The sequence below is a fragment of the Anabas testudineus genome, chromosome 1, assembly GCF_900324465.2.
Source record: "Anabas testudineus chromosome 1, fAnaTes1.2, whole genome shotgun sequence".
Classification (NCBI taxonomy): Eukaryota; Metazoa; Chordata; class Actinopteri; order Anabantiformes; family Anabantidae; genus Anabas; species Anabas testudineus.
In genome coordinates, this window is record NC_046610.1 from 12,187,931 (window position 1) to 12,208,242 (window position 20,312).

A 20,312-nucleotide genomic window follows, 5' to 3' on the forward strand; every position below is an offset into this window, starting at 1 on the left:
CGCAAAAAAAAAAAAAAAAAAAGGTGTGAGTGCGGGGTGGTGAAAGAAGCAGGCGCCTCCCACTGTCGTGGGATCAAGTTTAGGATTCAGAGTGATGAAGTGAAGCCTCATCCGCAAAGGTGAATGTTCACAAATGTTGACATAGGAGCTAATGAGTACGTTTTAATATGATTCATATTAACCATCTACTGTTTTTTAATAGCGCACTCGTTGAATAAGTAACTCAAAGGTCATAAAAGGTACTTTTTCAGTGAATTATTCACTATTTACTCAATGGCAGTGTTAAAGCTGAAGTGTTTGAAGAGTTATTTCATTTTAAATGGTTAAAAAGAAAAGAAGTAAATGTTCACACACACACACACGGCATCAGTGAAATAAGTAGTTTGAATGATTTATCCAGTATCCAAATTAGATGTTCAATTCATTGATTCATCTCTACAAAAAGGTTTATAAATAATTTAAATGAATCATCTACAATACTTTATGTAATAGTGGTTAGGGTTAGCATGAATGAAATATTCAATGCAAACTGTTGTGCTGAGCCACATTATTGCACCATTTGCACCATCCATACATTAAACACACCCTATATTGGGAGTTTGGGGAGGGGGGGGGGGGGGGTTGGTTAACTCTCCACCTGTACACAGTCAAGAAATGATTGATGCTTATCAGGTAGAGAGGAGGTGGGGATAAAGCTTGGAGAAGGTGAGTTCGTTGTAACTGAAGAATACACTGAGGAGTAGATGTGTTTACATGGTAAACACACACATGAACACACAGTCAGACTGAGGGGAATGCAACGTGATTTGGGGGCTGGTGAGCGCTGGTGAGCACAGCTATGATGTGTGTAGTTACAGACAAATGGATGTTTCTTCTCTAACAGTGATCCATTTGTTTATGCAATACCCAGCGCACACACACACACACACACACACACACACACACACACACGCGCACGCACACGGTTCATTTCTTTCAATCCATTCACTGCCCTCGCCATCCCATTTCCTCAGCTATGCCCTGAGTCATCACAATGTACCAGTCTGCTATTGGTTCCTGGTCTTGAGCATCTTCCTCCCTCCAGTCCAAAAAGGTTAGTGTGTAGTTGTGGAGCATACGCAGCTGCTTATCTGTTTGTTAACTCGCTCTCCCCTTCACTTTCACTCATTTTCAGCCTCTTTGCCACTGTAAACGACTTCTCTCTGCATTTCCTATGCTGTCCTCTTCCTCCCTGCCCCCCTACCTCACTGACTCCCGTCTTCCCACATATCAGGTGTGGTACCTGAGCTTCATATCAATAGTTAATCACCCTGGGACACCCAATCTACGGAGCATGACAGAACTCTCCCATGGGGGATTGCGGTGGACATTGTGTGTGTCTGTGTGAGCAAGTGAGTAAAGAAAGAGAGAGGAGAGACGGGGGGGAGAGTGGAGCCCAAGTCAAAAGCTGCTGAGCTGGGAGTGTGAAATGAGCAAGGAGGCTGCAAACAGAGAGGTGACATATGGTGATGAGGAAGCACAGAGTCTGGATCGTGCACGCTGGGCAATAAAACCGCCCAACAAGGCAACTATTTGATGTATGCCTACATTTGGAGATACTACTGCATGAAACATCAAGTTAATTAATACATTCAAATAAATAGAATTTAATAGGGAATCAAAAGCAATTGAAGCCACATGGCTGTGTTATAAAATAGATGGACAGTACTTTATTATGTAGCTCAAACGGAACCAGTTTACTGAACTGACCAATTGAGGAAGGCGCCACTTCCACAAATGCTCTGTTCTGCTCCCTAGTGGACAAAGAATAGCATTACAGTCTCCAGCAGAATGCTTTATTAAACATGGACATTGCACAAAACACAAATGTTTCTGAATGTTATTTTTGAGGTTAGAGGACTCGGATAAAATGAGGGATACAATTAAAATGCCTTTTAATCAAAGTTATCATTTTACATTCTGGATTATTGTAGATCAATTTGTTCCCATGAACCACAATAAGCCTTGTTCAATATAAACATACACCAGTAATATAGCACAGTATTTGAACACCTTACTCACTGCTCACAGTTCACTGAAGGATATGACCCTAAAAGGGTAAACAAAGCACTGTTCTGTATAAGGGTAACATCTGTTTTGCCCTGGTGGCTGAGAAGGTCAAGATGCCCTCTAGTCTGGGAGCACATGCGGGCTGATAGTTACATTTTTCAAACAAATAGAACTAGGAAATAGACAAAAGAAAACACATAAAACAGAAGCGGATTATACATATAGACTCACTTAGACCCACTTTAGCACATAATGACTTGTGTTTTTTTCTAGACATAGAGCTGCAGAGAGGAGGACACATTCAGTTAGATGAGGAGTTTTATCTAACGGAGTGTGAGGGATGGATTTTCTGCTCTGCCTGGAGAAGGAAGGTCATTTCTCAGTTGGGGAGCCATGAGTCCGTAGTCAGGACTGTGTGAGTCTATGACCCGGTCAGAAAGAGCAGCCACGTCTCTGCTAGTGGCAGACTATGAATGAATTGAGCTTTCTGAGGCCAGATGCTCTCACGGCTATGCATGTATTAGAAAGCATGCACACCCTTTGTGGTTTGTGAAAAGAGCAACTGGGTGACTTGTTTTAAAGAGCTCAGTAATGACAATGGTGCATTTACACACAAAAGAAATTGTTACAGTCTTAACAAGGGGCCGGACTAAATCCCTCATCTGATCCGTGGGATGTGGTGTGTAAACATGCAGGATCCAGTTACAATGCGGGTCTTATCAGATTATCTGTTGTCTAGATTTACATCACTGGGATCTTTTTAGTAGTTATTCTAACTGTTTGCCTTCTAGGGCAGAACAGGACTTTGTCTCTTGAAGACCTTTTGTGGCTTTATGCAGAACACCTCTTACTTAAAATGACAGCAAAAAGAGATGAAGGTACGCGCTTTAGAGGCGACATGGAGGACCACACCGCACTCTGCTGTGCATGAACAACTAAAGGCAGAAATGTACAGTGTTGTAGAAGTCATAAAGATGCTTTCGGTGCACAGAGTTTGCTGTCAGTTTCTCTCTTGTAATAAAATCACTGTAATCAATTCAAACTTCCATTTTTGTTGACACTGTCAGTGAGATGTTTTGGTTCAGTTAAATTACTATATCCAAATGTTTACAGTATATACAGTACATGTGGCCTGACCAAATGTTAGAAACACCTCTTAACATTACACGGTGTTGTCCATCACAGCAGCACCAACAACATTTCTTTGACACAGAATGAACGAAACAAAAATCACTAAGCTTCAGAATGGTAGTATTATTGCAAGTGGACCTTAAAAAAAACTACACAGTCAGTGTATGGAAATCAGTTTGTTAGTTCACTACGTCATCGTTGAACTGAACTCTTCTGCAGCTTGTCCTGCCTGAACATATAATTTATTCCTGGACTGCTGTTGCATTAGAATACAAAGCTGTGCTTAATAAAGTGGCTGAGTGTCCACAGTATTAACATTTCAGATCCTGAAACGTTCAGTCTCGTTCTCATGTGGAGTGTAACGTGTACTAACCACCACAGAGGGGAGCACAAAGACCATAACCAGAAAAGGTCTGCAGTATTTCCCCAGTAGTTGATTCATAATATTGCAGAGAGCTCCTGATTAACGGTGTAATGATGCCTTTCACCCCTCTATCCATCAGTCTTTCCTTATTTCTTTGTTAATTCCCTCAATCCCTCAAATCAACCTCAATGATGCACTAACTTTAACATGTTTCCTGTCACTCTGTCTCTCCATACCTCCTGCTGAGAGGCGAAACCCAGGACTGTTGAGCCATTTTTGGAGAAAATAACACGTGAATGCTAACTTGAAATGAAATAGTGCAGCGGGTTGCCTGTAGATACAGCAGTTCTGGAGTGTGCATATCATTCAGGAACAGGCCGCTTGAGAAAGGGAGCTATAATTCTATCATTTAGAAAAAATCATACTTGTCATAGAGCCGTCATTTTGTGCGTTTTGAGTCCAATCATTTTCGCACCCTGCTCTGTCTCTTTTCAGCTTCTTTTCCTCTCTTATGCTTGTTCACAGGCTCTGTAATCAGCCCTCTCCGCGATGGCCATTTTGTTTCTGTCTGCCTTATCTCCTGATTGCAGTTTCCCTCTCTGTCATTACTGTGCTATTAGCTTTTCATCCCGGGGCTAAAACACAGGACTCACACTGACCTTATAGTCACAGCTATGCTCAAAACGTCTGCTTTGCGAGATAACACACTCACCCACCCCCCTACTCCCTCCTTCGCTCTCCATCTTTTCTTGTCTCGGGCACCTACTCACTCACCAAACCATGTTTGGAAAACATGAATTCACATAGATTTCCATGTGTGCACACAAGTTCATGCATGAACAATCTTAAAAACCATCTACACATACACAACATTACCAAATGTGGATGATGATGATTTATACAAACCTGAGAGTCTCTCTAGTTTTTTTTTTTTTCTCCCATCTTGATAGAAAGAGACAGAAGAGGCTAGAGACAGAAAGATACAGTGCCTGTTATTATAATAGTCCATCATATCCAGCATTGTAATTTAAGTATTCTCAAAACTGTTTCAGTGACTCATCCTGTTAAAGTGCAGCTGTATTGAGTTGCAGTGAAGGAAAAGAAGAGAGAGCATGAATGTGGACAACCTTGTCCGTGTACTCGGTCTTGGGGTTGAGGCATCACGAACCCATTATTAAGAGAAATTTGAAAGATACAAGATAAAGTAGAATAATCAACAACTAGGCCTCTGTTAACAATAGAGGGTTCCAATAAGCTGTGACAGTGTCACGGTGAGCCGGCACAAATCAGGAACCTGAAACTAAGAGGGTCAATAAAATTAGGCTTGAAAATGGTTTATGATATTTTGGACTACAGCCCCATTTTAACTTTGCCTTCCTGTTTCTGTGTGTGAGACAGTTCCCCCGTGCAAAAACTGTGGCTCGTAAAGAAATCTGGTTTGCTGCATGACTTGCGTACGCAGAGCCCTGACCTCGCTCAAGCTTTGGTAACTCAATGGGAACTCTCTGCAGCCAGCTTCTAAAATCCTGTGGAAAAAACCATCCCGCAAAAAATAGAGGAGGGCGTTAGTGTGTTCGTCATGCCGGGATGTCCACATACCGTGTAGTCTACACACCTTCGTCTGCTGAATGCGTTCACTCACCCTCATTCTCTCCTGGTGGATTTTGTACTTTCTTTTATCCTAAACACCCTCACCTCATCTTCATCACTTCTCATTCCCCCCCCCCCACCGTCTCAGTGAGCAGGTGCACAGTGACAGAGTCACTGAGCTGTGAAATCTCCGCTCCTTGAGACACGTTTCATACTTCTCCCGTCCACACACACACACACACACACACAAGCTCCCACTCTCACATCACATTGTTTCTGTCCTATTTTCTTCTTCCTTCCTCCATCTCTCCTCTCTCTCCTCTTTTCTCTCAGCTCGTGTAGAGATTGAGTCAACAATGTGTGATCTTCCTGAATTTACTTAGATAAGAACAAAAGGGAAATCAAACTAGAGTGGAATGAAAAACCTACACAGAGTCATTGAAAAACAAGAGAGCTCTGTACATGTGGACATGCGCGTGTGCCTGTGTGACTGCTCGGTGTGTCTCTGCTGCATATGTCTCTGACCACATCTACATCTTTAATATCTGGGACTGAATAATGTATGAACTCCCGGGGCTGGAAGACACACACACACACACACAAAACACCTCTTTCACTATTTCCATTTGCACAAATGTCATAAAGCACGAGTGAACAGTAAACCATAAAGGAATGGCTGTGTCTTCCGCAGTCCAGCACCCCCCCTCCACCCTAACACCCCCCAAACACCACCTAACCCGTCATGAAGTGAATTATAACCTTGTGCTGATCTGCGAGATGAAAGCACTGTTCAAAGTAGACCGACACATCCTGTTCTGTCAACCACCACGGCTTCTCTACTACTAGTTTCCTGTTTACATTCTGCACACTTCCTGCTGGAGTGAACACAAAAACTCACATCAAACATTGTGTTACCTGCCGGTGACCATTTAGCACCTCTGCTGTGCACTTCTGTGTGTCTCCGTGATGCAGTCATGCATGCTTTATAGTTCTAATTTGACTTTCAAATATCTGCTCCGTGTCATCACTTCCACATGCCCACACACACACACACACTTAGCTTCTCCACAGCATCTTATGAAGATGTGAGGCAGAGGTTAAAGTTGGTTTCTGCAGACACTCTGCATGAGGCCTTGACCTGCCCGAGAACCAGGTGTTTCTGTGAAGACACTGTTAAAAGTAACACTCTTATCACTTGTGTGCTCACCCCGTCAGTGTTTCCTACAGATGGTTTTTGATTTAATATACTCACATCATCTACATTTCTGGCCACGTCTTCATCGTGTTCAACTACAGAACCGGAATCACTGAACCAAGGAACAGAACAAATGCAGATGTTTTCGATAAAGGATTGGATTGGATAAATGGCAATAAAAACATGTGATGTAGTTCTGTTCTGGAGCTTCAAAGTGACTCACACCTCACTATCAGTTTGTGACTTTCCCCTTTAATTTTCACCCATGAAGAACCAGCAACTCTCAAGCATGCGAGAAGAATATTCATGACACTGTGCTGTATGTGGGCCAGAGCCACAAAAAAAAAAAAGCCCCTGTGGTGTCCTGCTGAAGCCAAGAGCACCAAGTACAAATTCCCCATCTTGAAAAGCCTTCAAACACACACACACACACACACACACGCACACCTACTCTGAGGAGGAATCTTTTAGCTTTGACTTTGCATGTCCCAAAAAGGGCTAACCTCCACAAATTACCCAGAGTTTATGTGCAATTCCTACTAAACCATGTTGCAGCATCCTTTTGAAACCCTGACCTCACCTCTGGCAGCACAGCGGAGTCGATAATGTACAAACAAGCATGGGGGAGCTCCCATGAGATGGTTGTTATAGAGCAGAAACCCGGAGAAATAAACACGCATGGACGTCTGGTCAACAATATTGATTTGGAAAAATAATATTGTTTTTATTTTTAATGTACAATGTCTCAGCAACACTCCATGGTGTTGGTGACCTGTTTTGGTTTGTGTTGCTTTGCATCCATCAGTGTGCTGCATGCTACAATCTAAAAGAGAATCCCAGTTATGCCCAATTTCTTTTTCACAAGAGGAAATCAGATGGAAACACGTCGCGGTGGCCTGATAACAGCCCCCAGCGAGACATCATGACCGTTTCCTCTGCACTGAGGAGCTGAGGAGAGGAGAGGCACAAAAAAATAAATAAATAAAAAGGAAACAGAGCGCAGGGCCCGCGCACGGTGTCATGCGCGCTCCCGTATTCTGCTGCGCACAGACAGCCGGTGCGGAGAGAGAGAGAGAGAGAGAGAGAGAGAGAGGGAGGAGAGGGCTGCTATTACTAGTGACAGAAAACGGCAGCGAGCACAAACACTCTGGAGAGCAGCTGATGCGACAAGGTAGGAAAAAAAAAAAAAAAAACACCTCAGCATCAGAATAACCAGTGCTGCTGATGATCGGTGTTCGCTCATGTGATGTCGTCTGAGAGCCGCGATTTGGTTGTCCTACAGTCCTACAGTCCTACAGTCTGATCCGATGTCCTCTCCGTGTTGTTGTGTGTCCGCAGATGCTGAGCGTCGCCTTCCTGTGTGTGTGCGCCGTCGCCTTTGGACACGTCTCCGCTCGCTCCGACAGCGGCAATTTTTTGGACGATAAGTGGCTCGCAGGGAGGTGGGATAAATTCCGGGATGTAAGTCATGTTTCTGGCTTATATTATTATTATTTTTTTGTTACCTCCTTATCATCTCATTCACAGCCACCCCCGTTTTCCCCCTGTAGACACCTTCACTGGGTTGTGATCATGCGCTCCTCGTTTTCTTGTTGTGTCCGAGCGACGCGTCACGGGGGGGGGGGACCCGCTGTGGTGTTTGCCTCACGTTCATCACCGAAACACTAACGATAGCAGTCCGTGCTCAACAGAGGAAGCTAAGGCCTCGGAGAAAGCTGTCCAACAGCAGCACCGAGTCTCCTTAATGGGCCTAATTATGGACAGGCTTATAGGAAAGGAGTCCGCAGCAGGCCTGCGCGTGCCTTGTGGTGAGAAATGAACACCTGCCACATGGTATTGGAATTTAAACTATGATATATTCAAGCTAGATGATTATTTTTAGCCTTTAATATTATGACAAAAGCTCAAGTCCAATTTGGGAATGCATCAGTATAATATAAGACCACTAAGCAGCAGGGTCCAGTGTAAACTCAGTGGCACAGTGGGGGGTCCCTGTGGTACCAAATAAAGGAAGGTGTCCAAGAGTTCATCCCTCTGGAGCTCCCAGTGGTCTTCTCGCTCAATCAGTGTAGTGGTGGTTGTCTTGAACGGAGCAGAGCTGGCTGATTATGCTAGTGAGTGTCTTCACTGGTGGATTTCAACAGGTGCCAATCAGTCACCATCACCCTGACATCATTATATAAACCATAGGACCCCCAAAGCACCACGGACTATCATAGGCTTGTCATGCTGCCCAGTGTATTTATTAATTCAAAGTTAATGTTGAGGATAAAGAATTTGGATTTACACACAGGCTTCAGCTAATAAAATATATATCAGTGGAAATCACTATTATTGTTTTGGAGAGCTTCATTGTCGCCAATGGTTGATGTTGTGCCGCTTTGAAGTGGTGTTTGAACCACGTCTTGCCTCTAACCACAGATTAAAATGGATCCACACAACCAGAACTGATTTGTACAAGGTTGTACTTGCACAGATGCAGATACACACAAATAAGCATGTCGGCACACATCAATTATGGAAAGCTGGTTTTGCAAAAACAACGTGGTTATCATAATACCCCGGAGAAAATGTACATTTCACTCACACTAGCTTTAATGTGTGTGGTTTACCATCATCATTGTTTTTTCTGAGTCAGAGACTTTGATAAACTTGGTGTCAAAGAGGGACATTCATTTAAAAATGTAAATATAGGACAAGAGGTGTTTTTTTTAAATATATATATGGTATGCTACTTGTAGCCAGGCTTTTTAAACCTCCCACTTTCCCTGCCTGTCACACTTAGAGACAGGGATGGAGTGCAAACATGTGAACCCAACACCTCAGGTGGACCCATGTGATACATCACAGGTCCAACAGGATTTGGATTATCCACATAGGGTGAAATAAGGAGAGAGAGAGCGAGAGGGAGAGTGTGGCATATGGGGGAGTAATGGTTGAGAGATTATTGTGACTATATCAATACAGTACAAAGAAAGTTATAGATAGATAGATAGAGAGAGAGATAGATAGATGGTGGAGCTTTAGAGAGTGCAGTGATTGGCGGTGAGCTAAAGGCTCTGTGTGCTTTCACGTCTGTGTTTTAACCTTGAGGCGCAGGCATTAGAGACGGAGCTGGACGGAGTGCAGAAGCATTGTGTGCGCTGTATCTCTGTTCGTGCTTTCCATTTCCTGTTTTAGTCCTGTGTCCTAGATTGTGTGTGTGAGTGTGTGGCTTTTGCGTAGTTTCACACAGACGTATATCAGAACAATGTATGAAGGTTTTCAACAAAGCAGTAACAGACTGCTGGCTTGTTTGTTGCCAGTTTTGACTCGTATCAACCCCGTGTTCCCCGTGTCACAGGGGCCACAATCAAAGTATTATAAGGTAATCATGCCAACTGGGTTTGGTATTCTATGCCAAATTCATATTTACTCTGATTTCAAGTTCGTATTTTAGGCATGTGTTGTCACTTTCATCCTTCAGCAAGAGTTGTCAGTGGGTCTCCTGTTAAGAGCACTAGATAGGATCTTGGCTACTGTTTTGCGGTACGTGCTGTTAGGATGGCTGGAGAGGCCCGAGGCTGTGTTTGCTGCACTGGTGCCATCTCAGTGTTTTTAGACATTCTGCTCTGCTTGCTGGACCTTGGCTAGCTTACAGCACTGGCACAGAGTGAAGAGATAAGCTGAAGGAGGAAAACAGTGAATGATGTGCGATGACATACATGATGCTTAATTGTGTATTGTATGAGGAAATGAGAGCGGCCTTGTTAGAGCGGAATACACCTTTTCGCGATTTCCTATTCTCTGTCCTCCTTGTGTACTTTTACCGTGCACGTCTGTCCTGCGCTGTTTGTGTTGTGGAGGGTGAATGATGTAGAGAAGGTACAGAGCTTGAGGCCTTTTCCACTTCAAAGCACCTCAGTGTGAATTTGTGTGTGTGTGTGTGTTTGTGCGTGCATGCATGCAACAAGCTTGTGCAAGACAAGCAGAGTTAGTACAGTGAAAGCATGCGCATATTTTCTCCTGTTGGACGTTAGCGGGAAGGCAGCAAGAAGCCTGGGAAAGGGGAAGGAAGCCATTAGAGCACAATTTGGAGGCATAAAATCTGATCTCTGAAAAGCTGCGAAAAGTATAGGTGGGAAAAGTGGCAGGGAGAAACAGCATATTCACGAGGGCCTGCTTCTATGGCGATGCAGGTAAAACACAAAAACCCATATGCACAGTGTCAAATTAGGATCTTAGCCAACTCAGCCGAATGCACACATTTATTTCTGCACAGGAGGAATAAAGGCTGTTATAACTGTAAAGGAGAGAGTTGCTATTTTTAGTGTACACTCTGTAGGCTATTAGACCTATTGTTGAATTTTAGGTTGTCAGTGGCTTTTGGAAAAAGTGGGTGGCTGGTTGCATGTGCAGTGAAGTGCATTCATCCAGATATGTGGTGTTTTGGTTGTGTTGTTGTGCTTTTGTTGTTTGTTTGCTGTGTGTTTGTGTGTGTGTTGACACTGTGTTTGTCTATGTCTGTCGATTCCATTAAAGAATCAGACCGCAAGCACTTTTGTTGTCTTGACGGGTCTAGAGGGCCCGGCCCCAGTAATGCGATGTTCTCATTATTCAGTATCCAAAGGCTTCAGCACTAGAATGGAATCATGTGGGATGGTAACACGATTATCTCTCTATTTTGCTAAGATTTGAAAGTACAGGTTCTTTTCTGGGTCTGTAAAATGTAACGCCACAGTCTGAGCCACTTTTGGAAGGTAGAGCGAGAGGAGCTCCAGTGAGTCTGCAGCGAAGGTCACATGAGGATCAGTAATGAAGGGCGAGAAGAAATTAATTAGCTAAGAAGAAGCAAGAGTTGTCCTTGTTAACCTTATAGCACATGAGGAAGTAAGAGAGTGGAGTACGCATTGATGGTTAAAGTCTGGCTTTTAGAAAAATAAATAGGATCCTGTGTGGTTTGAGACATATACAGTAGTGCATGCAGAGAAAAACACTAGTCTAAATGAGGTCTACCAGTATAAAGGAATGAATACCTCATTTTGTGGTACCTTCGGGTATATAATACACAGTACAGAGTCTGCTTCAAAAGGTTTCCATGGTAAAAGTTAGGCCTAACATTTAGCAACATGCTGCAAGGGCACTGATTGAGCTCTAACGATTTATTAATCACATTAATGAGGAGATATCAAGCACATTGTATTGTAATGATATGCTCCAGTAAAACTGAACTCGTGGCTTTGGATTCAGCAACAGTTAATTCTGTATGAAATGTCTGAGTTAAACCATATTATAAAAAAAAAAAGAAGAAGAAGAAATTGAAAATACACCACTGTGTGTGTATTTCCTCCACCTACTGTATGACAAAACCGGAAACATACACATACAGCATCTGCAAGTCTAGATGAGGTGTTAATGCGCTTTAGTTTCCTGAGGAAAAATAGACGGCTTGTTAAAAAAAACTCCACTTTGCAGAAGTGGGGAAACGCAGGAAGATAACTAACCTATACCACCACGTTTCTACCAGCACTCAACCTTTCTGTAACTGCAAATTTGTCAATCCTGAAACCACTTTAGAGATAAAAACAATGCCCAAAAATTCACTCCAACATTTATACCAAACCAAAGCACTGTAGTTAATAATAAATGAATTAAATGCATTGTTTTTAGTTGGTTATTTATTGATCTGGGGTAACTTTATTTTGTCATTTAAAAGCCAGATATCAAGAAAGGTTAATGCAATAAAAAGCAATAAAACTGAAACCTGACATTTGTGAGTTTATTATAAATTTAAGCATATTAGAGTTTGAAGCCTGCAAAACACACTCAATAAAGTTGGAACGGGGGAAAAATAAGACTGAAAAAGTTTATAAAATATTCAAGTAACACTATTCTGGATGATTCCGAAATTAGCAGGTTGATTGATTATAGGTATCATGACTGGGCATAAGCGAGTCTCCGCCAAAGGCTCAGTCTTTGCAGGCAAAGGTGGTTGTGTCTCACGGCTTAGTAGCAAATGGTCTAATGTGTCACCCGCCTTTCAGCTGTGAACAAAAAAATACTCAGATCATACCCACAAAGCTGACCACGACTGCGATAACACAGGAGGTTTCAGTTAGCATGTTGTGGTTACTGGTTATGGTCACGTTTAGTCTTCCGAGAATAAATGTAATTCAGCAGTTTGTCGTTCAAAGTGGCAAAAACAGGTGTGTGTAGGTGTGTGTGAGTGAGTGAGTGAATGAAAAATACAAAGTAAGAAGACAGATGAGATAACAAGAGCAGACTATCATTATGACAGAATCAGAGATGCCGTGTCTTTGACTGAGTGAAAAGACTATTTCTTTGCATTTGCATCATAAGCCAGCACCCACTGGGTGTGTCTCCCCTGCTGTGTTTATTAAAAGCAGGCAAATCACTCACCTCTAGTGTACACACGCCTTATTTAGACTGCGAAGACACATGCATGCACAGCTGATTGAGCCATTTGACTAGGAACACTTGAAAAACAATGAACGTGATTCCATTTGGGGAAAGACTTAAGAGCTTTAGCCAGGATATGAATTAGCTGCTGATTAAATGTGTGTATGGCAGCGTTGTATAGGTATCTAGTCTTTGAGCTTCATGTTTTATTAAAGTAAATTCGATTTCAGAAATGTGCAGTTTTGTACATCTGTGATTCTAATGGCTGATTATAATTTAAATATGAATAAAAAAAACATTTTCCAAGCATAAGCCTGATATTAAACCCCACTTTACTTTATTTCTCACCCCATGACTGTTATTTTAAACAGTTAAACACATAATTTTTTCTTTGAGATCCTTGAATTATATTGAAATCTGTTTCAAATTTCAACCTACCTTGTAAACATGCAAGAAATATCCTTCTGTTTACTTTGTATTGTTATAGTTTCCCTGCCTTATGTATGTGCAACACAAATAGTACTGTATATGCATGCTCCATTTGTATGTGATTAGTGTGTTGGTGTGTTTCCTACATTTCCTTCCATTTATTTCATTTTGCAAAGTTTCCACTCAAAAAGTAAAAAACCTAATCAAAACAAATGTCTTATTTTCTGTCTCTGTGTTGCTTTCTGCCAAAGGAAGTGGAGGTTTGTATGGCCGTTTAATAGTCTTGTATCAGCCATGTATTATTTACTCCAGCTTTGATTGGAACCATATTTTCATGATTTTGTTTATTGGTTAACCCTGTTTCAGGAGCCTGGAACGTGGACTCCATCCAAGCCCTTCGATCAAGGTGGGTGTGAGTGAGAGAGCCTGGAGTGATGGAGCTGCTGGCTTTGTGATAAAACCAAAAAACAGCAGAGTGGACGAAGAGAACTCATGCTCAGCTCCTTTAAATGCAGTATTTTATTTAGAGAAAATGTTCAGCTGAGAACGTGTGTCTCCAGTGAAAGCATGAGAAACAGAAATGCTGATAGTGGTCATTATTTTTGAAGAATATCTATAAGAGTTACAGCTCAGTTTCCAAAACAGCATGTGCATTCGTACAGTTCAGGTTTTAAATGATTTGCCAATCAGGTCATTATGTTTTAATGTCATTTTACAGGACATGCCCACTTATCTAAAAACATGGTTATATGGATAAGTAGGAATCTATTAGAGCTAAATGAGCGTGAGCGTGCATAAAGTTAGTGATTCACTTCTAGAGCCACTGAGCTATGACCAATTAAATTCAATGTGCACCGGGTTGCCCACTGACTCTAGGTCAGCGGTTCGCATCCCTGGACAAAACACTCTTGCATGAAGAGGGCAATCCAGTGTGATACCTTTGCCAAAGATATGTGCAAACCATTATCCGCCATGGCTACTCCTTGTGGGATAGGCCAAAAGAGGACACAAGCTCAGTGTCAATGTGCATCACGTCTATATTTATTAGCAAAATGATCCAAAAGTATGGCAATTTATAAAGGTTACTGTAGGTAATGCCAGCAAGATGTTGACAACCATAAAAGAGCACAGTGTGACTTTAGTACAGATGAAACAGAAGCAGTGGTGAGAACATAGAAAGATGTTTAGCTGGCTGTTGCTGTACTGATACAGTTACAAGATATCTCAGAGAAGCGATCCAGACACCAACAAGTTCTTTTGTGGCTAACAACAACCACCACGCAAAGAACTGGTTGACTGTCTATTCTTCAATCATTGTCGTCTCCTCTCGTGTCACAGGCAGCGATAAGCTCATGCACAAATCCAGGCACACCAAGACAAGAACACTTTCACTCTCCAGTTATCACCGGTTCCTCGAACACATTCGCTCGCATTCATCCACGGACAGACATGTCGGGGGAAACAATAGCATTAGATAATGCGTTGGAGGATGGAGGCAGGATAATCTGCCAAAGCTGCTCGGGGATTACAGTAAGGTTCTTTAGAGCAGAGGTCATTCACACACTATTCTGAGATCAGCTCAGGGTCTTAGATCCTGTGGTCAGAGCACGGCGCGCTTGTCTTTACCAACAAACACACTACACCCTCCCTCCGCCTTTAGATTCAGATCTGAATCAGCACCGCCGCCGATGCTGGATCAGTTTGAGGATTTTTAGCAGGAGCACACAAGAGGCTAACACCTGGTGCAGGCCGACGTGAGGTCAGAAGAAGCCTCCATCGGCAGCTCCATCTGTTTTTAGCTGTTACAGCACTTAACAGTATTAAGGCTCCGAGTTCAGCGTGGGAGAGACAGAGTCGATATACTGTAAGAGAAGAGACTGTGTAGAAGAAACACACACATTCACACACATCTCTAATACTTATCTCTCCTATTTAGCTGGAGCCACACACACACACACACACACACACACACACACACACACACACACACACCTGTGTATCCTTCTATTTATCCTTCCATATTCCTCTTCGGTTGATGTTTGCAGGTCTTGATCCAGCCAAAGACCCATGTCTGAAGGTCAAGTGCAGCCGTCACAAGGTGTGTGTGACTGAGGATTATAAGACTGCCACTTGTGTCAGCCAAAGGAGAGTTAGGTAAGGACACACACACTCACACACACACACACATACATGCACTTGCTCTTTTTCAAACCAGGCCCTGTGTTTCAAAGCTGTCCCTCAAAATTTGCATTGAGATTTTTCTGTCACAAAGCCACAAATGAAACACGAATTATAGTGGATTAGGAGCAAATCACTTCCAGCCCCTTGTGTTTTTTTTTTCTGCTCCCTTATTCTTGCAGCATGACAGGCAACAACTCAGGAGGGCTGGCTGTTTTTCTCTTTTCCCAGCTGGTCTACCGGTTGCCCAGCTCTCTTGTGACTGTTGTTGTGACATTACTGTTTAGTCCAATTACCCCAGCACTGGCACTGCCTTACAACGGACCCAAAGTCCTGCCAAATGATATGAATGGGCTTTGTATGTGTGTGTGTTTTGGTCTGGGAGGCTGCAGAATGAACAGAGGACAGTAACGCCACACTGACCTTGTTTCCCATTCTTAGCAGCGACACATTTACGACTACACAGTGCAAGTAAATCAGATAATAATCACAAATCCTAAATCCTTGTCTCGATTCTGAAATGGCTGTAAGGCCCATCATGTCAAATCTTTTTATATGGATACAGTCACATGTTCAGAGTGTGTATAAAATAAGCCTTGCGTCTCCTCTCTAGCTTAAAAGATGCTAATCCGTACCGAAGTTCAGGGTCAAAGTGCAAACCCTGCCCCGTGGTTCACCCTTCCCCCGTTTGCGGAACAGACGGACACACCTACTCCACCAAGGTACCCGCACACAATCGCTTCATCGCTCATCAAACACAGAAACGTCTGAGCACACAAATGACATTTTTCATTTCCTCTTGACGAGAGACACAAACTGATTTCACTTCCTCTTCTGTCTCATCCCTCCTGTCTCTGTCTTCTTTGTTCAGTGTAAGTTAGACTACCAGGCATGCATCACGGGGAAGAAGGTTGCTGTGAAATGCTCTGGCATGTGTCCTTGCCCCTCTCAGCCCGAACACAGCTCTGCAGAGAAGAAAGGTACACTTTGCAGAAGAATCAGTAGATTTGACTTAATTAAAACGTCTTCCATTGTGTCCGAGGCAAAGCTTCGTCCACATGCAGGCTCCTCTTTGTTGGCACAGAATCCCTGCTCTTGTCATTTCCATAAAGAGGTTTAAAGCATCACTTTATCGTCATTGTTCATTGGTGTTGTTACTCCTCAGTGTGCAGCGAGTCGGACCTGAAGGAGGTCGTAAGCCGTCTCCGAGACTGGTTTCGAGTGCTGCATGAGAACGGCAACCACAAGAGAGTCAAGATCCAGAAGCCTGAGAAGAACAGTGAGTCACACATAATTAGCAAAGTTGAGAAGGAGACATATACATAACAACCATATTTCTTCTTGCATCATCACTAACTACGCACTCTTTGACCTTTTTTTCCTGCAGAGTTTGAGATCGGGGTTTCTCCTATTTGTAAGGACCCTCTGGGCTGGATGTTCTCCCGCTTGGACACAAACTTTGACCTCCAGCTCGACCAATCAGAGATCAAGAGCCTCTACCTGGACAGGAACGAGCCGTGCTCTGACGCATTTTTCAAATCCTGCGATACACACTCAAACAAAGTTATAACCAGCACTGAGTGGTGCACATGCTTCCAGAGGTACACAGGTACAGTATCAGAGTTTTTTGTCCTGTCAGACTTCAATCTAGCAATTCCATATTCCTCCTTGACGTATACAGGATATTACTGCACACTGTAAAATAGAATAAGATGCAGCACAATGCAGTACAATACATTGGGATTAAAACCCGGGCTCAGCAATGAAGAATTTGTTTGTTTTTTTCGGTAATAAAGATTTAAATAAAGTATTTACAGATCAGTCGCCGGAGCTGCACAAAGACAGCAGGATAACAAATATCCTGACGAAAGCAAAAAGTACACAAAAGAGGAAAGGTTCACATAAATAGATGTTTTCCCAGAACAGCAGACTTCTGCAGTTTGTTACCAGAATCTCTTGTCTCTGTCTTTCAGATTCCCCTTGTAAAGCAGAGCTGTCCAGTATCAACAAAAAGCAAGCGGGGAAGAAGTTGCTCGGTAAGACACACACACACACACCACACACACACACACACACACACACACACACACGTGCATTACCTTTCCTCACTGTGTGCACCTTTGTATTTGCTGGTATGTGTAGGTCAGTATCTGCCGTCCTGTGATGACGAAGGTTACTACAGATCCCACCAGTGTCACAGCAGCAGCGGGCAGTGCTGGTGTGTGGATCGCTATGGCAACGAGGTGGCTGGGTCACGCACCCATGGTCCTGCAGACTGCGGTAGGCAGAGCTCACAAAGCTTGTGTCGGATATGTGCAAAAGCTCCAGCTGTATCTCACGAGCTTCCTTTAACTGCGAGTTTTGGCTTCATCTCCGGCTCTAGGTGTGATTTTGGAGTCTTCTGGAGACCTTGGAAGCGGAGACTCGCTCTTCGCTGACGACGACGAGGATTCATTCGCCCTCAACGACCAGGCCGGGATGGACGATGAGGACGACGAAGATGAGGACGACGACGACGACAACGACGAATATTTGTCGTAATTAAAAAAAACAAAACAAAAAAAAAAAGAAAGAAAAGAAAAGAAAACGCATACACAGAAACTGTTCCTTTCATCAAACTGCACGTTTCTAGGTGACTCCCCAGACAGATACTTAATCATACTAACAGCCTATGGACTACTCTCTGTGTATTGTTTGTTCATATGTTTAAAAAAAAAAATCCAGAAATGTTCATGATTTATTATTTTGTGTCTAAATATAAAAAAAAAAGATTGGTTAATGGCACTTGTTCACTTGTGTGTCAGCCAATCAGAGAACATAACAAGGACTAATTGACAACCAGTCCAGTGCTTTGGATTTGATCACGTGCTCCCTTCATTGGACCATGTCTTAGTGTGTCCTGTCCTTGTGCAGCACTCTGATGCCTGAGTATGTTGGTGCCTGAGGCGCAATGTAAAAGAGACTTCCCCGTTCATCATTCCCTCATCCTCCTCCCATCGTCTTACTCCTTATCAAATGTTCCCGTGTATAGGTGGGATGTTGATGATGTAGATAAGAGATTATTGCACTTTTTAGGTTTCTTTTGATCTTGATTTGTAACTGTGAGTGTAACTGTGTGGAAAAACAAGATAAGAATTAGACATGCTTCATTAGGAGAATTAAGGCAAAAAAAAAAAAAAAAGAAAAGAAAAACACAGTGCGAGCTGGATAACAATCAGAACCGACATGCTAGCTGTTTTCACCGAGACACAAATCAAGTCAAATCATCTCACAGGCTCAGCGACAAGAAGAGACAAATTACTGCCCGGCCAGCGGTGTTGGGGGAAAATATCTATTTTTCTAATCCGTTATTGGATGAACAGAGGAGATGAAACAGATTTGTTGTAGCATGTCTAATATTGCGTGATGTTTCAGTCTGAAGAACCGGAGGCTAAACCTTTGTGGAACTCAAAACATAATAGAGCTTGAGGTTAAAATACCCCCCCGAGCGTGTACAGATGAAAGTACACTTTTAAGTCATAAACTGCACAAAATCTGTGTGATTTAAAAAAAAAAAAAAAAAAAAATGTTTACTGACCTTTAATATGTCAGCGAGCTCAAAGTCAAAACCTCATCAGGGTTCAAAAGAAGAAGAAGAAGAAGTGGTCGTCTTATGGGTTTAAATCTTCACGCACGAGTGAGCACACAGCGTAACAGGGCGAATCTCTTGCACACAGTAATGAAACCATAGAACCATGCAGAACCTGTTGAAAAACGTCTGGAAGGGGAGGAAGCGTGAGGTGTGCCTTCTACTGGTAAAGACCGATGGCAGTAATTGTGAGAGAAGCATCCTTACTGGACCGAGCTTGCCCGTTTTTTTTTTGTTTTTTTTACTGTCAGGCTCAGACACCGGTTTGGGTTCACAGCAGTATGGCCTGTGCGTTGGGGGGTTTCTCTTATGATGGCCATATTTCAGATGGTTTGAGTTCTGATAGCTAGAATGTAGATAAGCACAGAGATACAGTTAAGGCATACAAACACTTAGACTCTGCTGGATTTAAAAATGTTTTATATATTAGTACAGTACACTGGCTAGAGGCAGCTTTATATGAAAAAAGATGAATATCAGTATTTTGCTTTTACTTTGTTTCAGAAGCTTGATTTGTACCTGATCTGCTGTAACTACGTCTAGTGCGTATCTGTCAGGTTTGGAAAAACTGACGCTGATCCCACATTTGTATATTCCTCAGAAGTTCTGTGACTGTTTATGCAGACTTGGGATGAGTTGTACTATGTTAATTTTCAATTATTAATCTGCCATCTGGCTTCGTTTCGAGTCAAACTGTTGTTGAAATTCCACGTTAAGACCTGAAAAGTGCCATCCGAGTGTCCAGCAGTCCTTTCTTTTCCCCCTTTTTGCAGCTTAACTTTTAACTTGGAATTTCAATTCACTTTATGAACTGAAAACTTTTCAGTGCTAAAGTGCTGTTTCATGAGTGTGATGACATGCAAATCATTTTGATGACCTCAGACACTGTAGCCACTCTGAACCAATCACACACTGTCATCACAGCTCTGATAGTGTTTAAAGGTTATGATACAGATGCATTTTTTTACAGTGTATGTATGATTTGCTGAAATAAAAGCTATATTGACCAACGTTGACCTGACTGCATTGTTACACGTGTTATTTGGATGACAGAGCACATGCGGAACATGTGACCACACTTCTTTCAGGGCCATAGCTGTTGTTTCTGTTCTTTATTTCTGCCTTATATTTAGATAAAGACAGACAAGTTGCGGGTGTTTTTGAGGTGTACAGCTGTTGTGGAGCTATATAAAATTGAACTGAAATCTGTCACAGGAGGAAATTTATGCATTGACTTAAATTTAGAAAAGAAAGAAAATGGTGAGAAGTGACAAGCTGCTTGTTTGTAGGTAATATGTTCACCGCAAGAACATTACTGCACCGTGTAGGAGAGGCACAGGCGAATAATT

At 42.6% G+C, this 20,312-nt stretch overlaps 1 protein-coding gene across 1 annotated transcript; it reads left to right on the forward strand.

Annotated features, from left to right (window-relative positions):
- Positions 1-7,361: 7,361 nt before the first annotated feature.
- Positions 7,362-19,979, forward strand: spock3 (SPARC (osteonectin), cwcv and kazal like domains proteoglycan 3). The gene is made up of 11 exons (XM_026359390.1): positions 7,362-7,500; positions 7,668-7,790; positions 13,524-13,563; positions 15,203-15,311; positions 15,949-16,057; positions 16,207-16,315; positions 16,501-16,614; positions 16,723-16,944; positions 17,309-17,371; positions 17,478-17,615; positions 17,719-19,979. Exons 2-11 carry the CDS (start codon positions 7,668-7,670, stop codon positions 17,874-17,876), a joined length of 1,185 nt encoding a protein of 394 aa, XP_026215175.1. The 5' UTR covers positions 7,362-7,500; the 3' UTR covers positions 17,877-19,979.
- The last annotated feature ends 333 nt before the right edge of the window (positions 19,980-20,312 follow it).